This window comes from Nestor notabilis, unplaced genomic scaffold (assembly GCF_000696875.1).
Source record: "Nestor notabilis isolate BGI_N333 unplaced genomic scaffold, ASM69687v1 scaffold19682, whole genome shotgun sequence".
NCBI lineage: Eukaryota > Metazoa > Chordata > Aves > Psittaciformes > Psittacidae > Nestor > Nestor notabilis.
In genome coordinates, this window is record NW_009918936.1 from 7,347 (window position 1) to 15,435 (window position 8,089).

The 8,089-nt window shown below is 46.9% G+C and overlaps 1 protein-coding gene across 1 annotated transcript; it reads right to left on the reverse strand.

The window, feature by feature from the left end:
* Positions 1-258: 258 nt before the first annotated feature.
* LOC104402183 (tubulin alpha-8 chain) lies at positions 259-5,569 on the reverse strand. Its single transcript, XM_010009991.1, has 4 exons — positions 5,344-5,569; positions 2,253-2,401; positions 896-1,576; positions 259-650 (listed from the first exon to the last, which is right to left on the reverse strand). Exons 1-4 carry the CDS (start codon positions 5,522-5,524, stop codon positions 357-359), a joined length of 1,305 nt encoding a protein of 434 aa, XP_010008293.1. The 5' UTR covers positions 5,525-5,569; the 3' UTR covers positions 259-356.
* Positions 5,570-8,089: the final 2,520 nt, after the last annotated feature.

Genomic DNA, 8,089 nt, shown 5'->3' on the forward strand with positions numbered 1-8,089 from the left:
CACACCAGCTTTAGAGCCTTGAAAACAAGTAGCTAAATAATCTTCCTGCAAAAGCTCAAGTACGTTCTAGTCTTGTATTCTTGGAGGAAAAGATGCTCTGTTAGCTCTTCAAACAGCAGTGTTTTAAGGACAAGAACTCATCTAACCATAGCATGGTGATTTTATTCAGCTATCTTTCCCAGAAAGAAATCCCATCTCCCAGACTACTGACTACTTGCAGATAGTTAATGAACATACATAGTGTTTGGAGACTATCAAATGTCTTAAAGAAGTTTATTCCAATTATTTGACATGATTTACACCACTTCTGAAGAGGCAGTAAAATGGCAAAGACTTGCAATTCACTTTTGTTGCATTTAATATTCTTCACCTTCATCTTCTCCGTCCACTGAATCTGTGCCCACTTCTTCATAATCTTTCTCCAGTGCAGCCAAATCTTCCCGAGCCTCTGAGAACTCCCCCTCCTCCATCCCTTCTCCAACATACCAGTGAACAAAGGCACGTTTGGCATACATCAGGTCAAACTTGTGGTCCAGACGAGCCCAGGCCTCGGCGATGGCTGTAGTGTTGCTCAGCATGCACACTGCACGCTGGACTTTGGCCAGGTCACCCCCAGGAACCACTGTCGGTGGCTGGTAGTTAATGCCAACCTACATGAGAAGCAGAAGAGACCGTGAGTTTCATTGTAGTATTTGACAGTGACTGCAATCAAACAAGTCAGCAGCAGCTGGAGGAAGTGTTTCACTGCCAAGAAAACAGCTCTGTGTCAGAACTGAAAAACACAAATCAGGCACCTACAGAGCATCTCAGTGAGAAAATACAACTCATAAGCCCATGATAGTGAATGAGAAATCTGGGAAATAAAAAGAAAACCAGGATGTAGCTTGAGACTTGCCTTAAACCCAGTTGGGCACCAGTCCACAAACTGGATTGTGCGCTTGGTTTTGATAGCAGCAATAGCAGCGTTGACATCCTTGGGGACAACATCCCCACGATAGAGCATACAACAGGCCATGTACTTGCCATGGCGAGGGTCACACTTCACCATCTGGTTGGATGGCTCGAAGCAAGCGTTGGTTATCTCGGACACAGAGAGCTGCTCGTGATAGGCCTTCTCTGCCGAAATAATTGGGGAATAGGTTACCAAGGGGAAGTGGATGCGAGGGTAAGGCACCAAGTTAGTTTGAAACTCAGTCAGATCCACGTTCAAGGCACCATCGAATCTGAGGGAAGCAGTAATGGAAGAGACGATCTGCCCAATGAGGCGATTGAGGTTGGTGTAGGTCGGGCGTTCAATGTCCAGGTTCCGCCGGCAAATGTCATAGATGGCCTCATTGTCAACCATAAAGGCGCAGTCGGAATGCTCCAGGGTGGTGTGGGTAGTCAGGATGGAGTTGTACGGCTCAACCACAGCTGTGGAGACCTGCGGGGCAGGGTAGATGGCGAATTCCAGTTTGGATTTTTTCCCGTAGTCAACTGAGAGGCGCTCCATCAGCAGGGAAGTGAATCCCGAGCCAGTGCCTCCCCCAAAGCTGTGGAAAATCAGGAAGCCCTGCAAGCCAGTGCACTGATCCGACTGGAAGAGAAAACAGGGGTTAACACAAGTGTGTAAGTATCAAGAAGCCCAAAACAAGACTCTGAATTCACACACACGACACCATGGACAGTGAGAATTCCTTCCCTTTGTGACACAGATTTGGTAAAATACATCCTTAGCAGCCCTCAGTGGAACTCTAACCTTCTGAACTGACATCTTCATAGATTTGCCACATGACCACAGCACTGGGGAGCCCAAGACACCCCTTAATGACAACTTACTGAGATTTATTCCTTTTCTACTATTATCATAAAATTAATTCCAAAATTCTAACAGCAGGAAACGGAAGCACAAGTGTAAACCACAGCAGCAAATACTCCTGTTTAAACTGCCTTGCAAGAGCCACAGCCAGAGACAATCCGTTTCCAGCAGGAACTATGCAAATCCCAACTCTCAGTCCTGGCTTTCTGAAGCTGGGACATCAAACTATAAAGTTTTGGGCACCTCATCAGCATTTTTGGCCACTTGAAATAGGAATAATTCAACCCTTCTCAGCAGGCTAAGAATAAAACCAGACACAGGCTAAGTCCATAGATTTTCCTACCACAGATAAATTAAGGCACAACTTCCATAATTTTTTGAGAAGCCCATTTCCAAATCCTGTAAAACAGGACAAAAAGATGTTTAAGGAGTCTTCCATGAGGAAAAGACTTACCAGCTTCCTGATCCGCTCTAGAACCAGATCAATTATCTCTTTCCCAACTGTGTAATGACCTCGAGCATAGTTATTTGCAGCATCTTCTTTACCAGATATCAGTTGCTCAGGATGAAAGAGTTGCTTGTATGTCCCATTCCTAACTTCATCTGGGGAGACAAGATGAATTTTATAGATTAGTTTTCTACATAGATCAAGTTTCTGAGGGTGTCTAGAATAAGGTCCCTAAACCCTTAGAGATAAAAAGCAGCCTGGTCTCCACCTATCAGTAGGTGCCAAAATACTTACTATAATCTGAATGTTGAATACCTGACACAAATGAAGTCAATGCTTAAGAAACTGCCCCATTGTGGTGAGAAGTTGAAACCTTCGACCTGCCAGAGCAGTTTAAAACTGGACTGTAGGAGCAGAATCATGCTTCCACAGCTGAAGACAACTTAAGGCCCACTTTGCAGATCAGCAGCTGAAATACTGCTTTCCCCCTTCTTTTCCAAACCCTCCAGGATGCTGCCTTATTTATTCTGCAGCTGCAGGCTGTCAGAACCTACAGTGCTTGCTTGTCCTCTTCTTCCCCTTGACTGTACTTTCTGCCAAGGGTAGAGAAGAAAGTTCAAAAGGAACAGGAGATGCTCTTGCAGAGCTATTCAGTTACTAAAATACTCCACTGTAAAAGCTCCAGCACCAATGGCTGTGTTATAAAGGAACTGTGCAAATGAGCACACAGCATCCCCCAACAGTTACAGGTCTGGAGAATGATTTAAGAGTTACGATCTCCAAGAGTTATCAGAAATATGCACTTACATCTAGCAGGCTAAAGCTCTGTCCTACCAGAAAGGTATAAAGACACTCAGCATTGCTCTGTCTCTGGTTTAGCTCAAGCCATTCTCGAGTTGTATGCTAATGCAGTATTGCATCCTTTAATTAAAAGCAGGTGGCAAGCAAAGAGCTTTATTAGCTACAGATGAAGTTGCTGTTTGCATGTATTCCTTTTAATCTGAAAAAGAGCGAGCAAGACAAAGACAAGTCACAGTCAAGATCTGAAAACACAATTCTTGTTTGAACCAAGTCAGTCTGAGCAGCTGCCCCTGCAAGCCAAGGGTTTTAAAGTGTCTCCAAGACTGCACAGAAAAGAAACCCATCTGGAGAAAAGTCTACCATTCAAAAGAGATGTGCTCAAGACTTTCTGCATTCCCCCTCCAACTCGTAAAAGACAAATAGGAGTAAAAGGGAAAAATATAGAACCTGAAGAAAAACATTGCTGTTGGGGGCAACATGAGTCAAGGTGGTCGTGGGGAAGCAACAAAACTTGAGGAGTTCAGAGGATCAGTCACTGGACTAGGAAAGTGAGCTGGAACAAAGTCAGGGGACAGCTAAAGCAAGCTTGTCCCTGGCTGTGCTCCCGTTCATGCTTTGCAGTCTATTTGGGGGAGATTTAAAGCTAGTTGTGTTGAATTCCCAGGCATGTCTCTGCCCTGTTTCTTGGGGGAAAGTTCGATGGGATTTTAGCACCACATGCACAGAGCTGGTGCACATGTGCAGCAGACCTGCTGCCTTCAGCAAGAGCAGCACTCACCTGGAAGCCCCAGAAATCCCTGGTGTACACATGGCAGCTACAGAGCTGCTGCAGTCACAGGAGATGGGGTTCCTCCATAGACTCAGTGCAGAGGGACATGAATGGGAAGAATCATGCTAACCCTGCCCAGAAAACTGATCCATCATCTTCAAATAGAGCAGGAACAAAGAAAAAAGGCTCCCCCTCCAAAATGCACATGATGAAACCTTTAATAAGAGCTCTAACAGGTTTAGTGTCACCAGGTATTTCATAAGACAGCCTTTTGCCCATCTCCCCACACTATGCTTGCATCATTAGTAGGTGCTGGAACTCTACCAGCTACACAGCAGCTCCTCACCCCCAGAGGTACTGCAAGAGCTTTGCCACCTCCTCTCCCTCACCTCATTTCTCTCAATAGCCTTTTCTGGTTGCTCAGAGCCACCACCTGGCCAGCAGCAGAGGAAGCAGCAGCCATGGGGCTCAAGGAAACAAAGCCAGGCTTGCAACTGCTCCTGGGAACATTAGTGTACGGCTGGTGTCAGAGTTCAGGCCAGCACCACCACCCCTGACCTGCCCAGCAGCCTCCTGCAGAAGTTCATTCTATTGTATTAGCCACAGACAGGAGTTTGGGGTGTTACAATGAACATAAGTTAAAGGGACCCACATTTGGGTACATTGGAGTAGCCTGTTCACTCATCTCCCCATCCCAACTCTCTAGGTACTGCAGAAACATAAACACCACAACTGTAAAAGCAACACAGACCTCTTCTATGGGAGCCTCACATCACTACTCAAAGCAAGAGCCACCAAACCAGCTCCAGCAGAATTACTTCAGGCACACACATTGTTGAGAGCAAACCCAAGGTTTGTGACCCAAGGACAAGGGGCTTGTTAATGTGAGGAGCTCACGTTAACATGGTCAGTGGCTGATGCATCAATCACCTCAGAACAGTAAACCAGTGTTGCCAGAGCCTGGGATGCAACTGCCTTGGAGGATAAGAGTCAATTGTTATTCAAAGATAAGGCAGCAGGAAGCTGCAGTGCTTGTTTGGAAGCCTCTCAATTTAGGCTAGCAACTGGGGCTCCTCTCTGCAAGCGCTATTCAAGCTACAGAGTAGAGAGGATTGTTTTGGGAAAGCGAATCATTCCAATGTTCAAGAAGAAATCTGCTTAATGATATGTATTATCTTTTACAAAGGTTCCTATTGACAGCTGTACACATTATGCCATATTGTTCAGGAAGTTATAATTAGTTCCTTGCATAGCAAAAGCATGGGGCATATTCAGAAGACCCATTTAACTTCAGAGGCTTGCAGAAGGTAGTGTTTAAATTCTTTAGAGCTCCAGAGTGCACATTTGTCAGTCTCAATGAGCATAAAACCAAGTATCTGCCATCAAAAGGAAGATGTAGGCAAGCTTGATGTAGCAGAAAATTTAAAGGCCCAAAGCAGGACTAGAGAAACAGATCCCAGAGCCCAGATCCACGGAAGTTCAATCCAGCCCTACAGCATGTTCTATGGTCCCTTGCACAGGCTTTACCTATCACTGCTGGTTCAAGGTCCACAAACACAGCACGAGGGACGTGTTTTCCTGCGCCGGTCTCGCTGAAGAAGGTGTTGAAGGAGTCGTCCCCCCCGGCCAGGGCCCTCTCGCTGGGCATGGTCCCGTCGGGCTGGATGCTGTGCTCCAGGCAGTACAGCTCCCAGCACGCGTTGCCCATCTGCACGCCCGCTTGGCCGACATGGACCGAGATGCATTCACGCTGCGAGGAGAAACATTGCATCAAGTCAGCAGAAACAGCAGCTTCCTTCTTTAGAAACCATTCAGCTTGAGCTGCCACGCTGCAAAGCTCTTGAAACATTGGCCTTATTGTCTTGGTGTTAGGGGCATTTGGCACAAAATGCAATAGAACACAAAAGCCTCTTTCAGTCGACACCCAGCTCCACCTAGAAAGACCCCTGTAGACATTGTCATTCTTACAGCCTCATTTCTCCTTGTTGTTCCTCACCCAAGCAGGAAGAGTTTGATCAACTCCTCTCTTCAGAATATTTAAATAATTAGAACACCCGATGACTCCACCTGTCCCTGGCCTCAGTGTCAAAGGAAGCATCACCCCAGGAGCACATAAGGAAGCCACCAGAGGAAGCAGAGCCTTCTGCAAGACCCAGGACCATTTTGTTCCATATATATAACATAGGGGACAAAATAGGCTCCCTGTCACTTTAGGGAACTTTACTAGTCTGTAAGAAAGTCTGAGCAAAGCCCTTAGCATTACATCAGAAATATGGACATTAGGCCTCACATCACACTGCTGGAGGCAGAGTACCTAAATCCTAAATACTGGGCAAACCTCACTTAACCTACATACAAAATAGTTCATACCAGCAAAAGGATCCATTCACATCAATTTATGGATTCTGAAGTTGCTTTTGATGTCCAGAGCATAAACCCAGCTCCTTCATATTTCAGCACAGGGTTTTGAATATTAAAAGCCAAAGCATAACAGAACCATCTCCAAATGCTGGCCCATCTGTGGCATTTAAGGTATCTACTGTCTGGGCTTGAGTGAGTTAAACACATTCTAGACGAGCTTGTACATGGGGCAGTTTTGTGTAAGTCACATTTATGTTCAAGCCCTATGATTGAGGATACAATTCATTTTGTCCCTGACTGGGCAGGTATAAAGCAGGACCTGGAACTGGCTAGTCCACATCAATGGATATGTTAATGCACAAAGCAGAACAGTCCTTTCAACTTCTTTGGAAACCCCAAGAAACTTAAATCTGTATTTGCTAAAACCCCCCTCTCCTGTTCTCAACCACAGCACTGAAGAGCTGAGAACTGCTGCTCTGCAGCTCCCCATCCAAGCTGGGGGTGCAGATATGCAGCTTCCAGATGAGCAAGCCACATCCCCCTGCAATCAAAGCTGCTGCCACGCTACTCCTCTCCAAGGCCACTGCTCCAGTGCTCTGAGGCTGGATGAAGCCTGTGGCTTGGCAAGGTACTGCAATGGTAGAGGACAGGCAACCTCCACACTGTGACTGGGGCTGCACTGCTGCAGAGGCATCATCCTTCCTGGAATGCAACTCTTTCCTACAGCAACAGGAGAGAGGTGATAGCACCACTCTGGTCTGAATCCTCAGGCCTGCTGAGGTCCTAGCAGTAATCTAAGCCTTGTCAGTGAAGCTTCTAAGCACCTGGGGGAGGTTATTGAAAGGAAGCAAGCAGGGACTAGCATGCCCGAGCAAGGTGAATGCATGGACGATGCGGGGCTTTCCAGCAAGCATCAAATGAACTGGCTCCACTACATGAAACTACACAAAGCAGCAGCAATCGTTCATATTCCAAAGAGAATTTAAGTCTTTCAAAATACAACTTGGGCAACACAGCCCCAGATCAGGTCCTGCCTCTGCAACATTACAACCAGGGCACATTTACTTTGACAAAGTACAAAGTTCAACCCTTGGGGCAGAGCAACTCCCTGCGTCAAAACAAAGCAGCCCTGCTTGAAGACAACAGACCCCCCCCCCTCGAGTGTTCAACAGGGCATTCTCATCCGAACATGCCAGGCTACAAAACCTCTCCAGACTCTATTTATCCCTGTCTCCTTTTGCTGTATGATGTGCCCAACTCAAGAGCACTGGCTTGTCTTCTGTAGCTGCCCCTTCTGCAGCTGTAGGCTGCAGCCCAGGTCCCTCAGCTGCACTGGTGGATCACGCTCTAAGTCCCTCGTACTCTCCAGCGTCATGCTGAAGGTACCACTGCACTCGTGTGAAGCTGCTGGAAAGCCAAGTTTGATGAGAATGGCTGTACCAGACCACGTTCAACAACATACCTTAATGAGGAAGATGGTTCCCTAAGGAGGAACTCAAGAGAAGCTGCCTCCTCTGCAGAGGCGAGAGGCTGCACTTACCTCTAGGTTTGGCTAACTTTTAACAACATGAGCAACGAACAACCCCCATGGATGGGTACGAGCAAGGGAAGGACATCAACACATCCCTCCAGTACTTGAACTTCTAAGCATTTGCTGTTCAACGAATACTTCCTGTGCGTTCACAACCCCACAGAAGCCTCTGCTACAGCTTTTAAACCCACATCACCTCCTGACACCCACCACCTCTTCTCAAAGAGGTCCCCAAGGCAAACACACACGTGGATAAGGACCTCATGCTGCTCCCAGAGACAGCTCCTGCTTGCGCCACGCAGCTCAGCAGCTGGACTCTGTCCTCTTTATGATGCCCCAGCCCCTTATCACACCTTTCAGATACCCCTTCCTACCTTACAC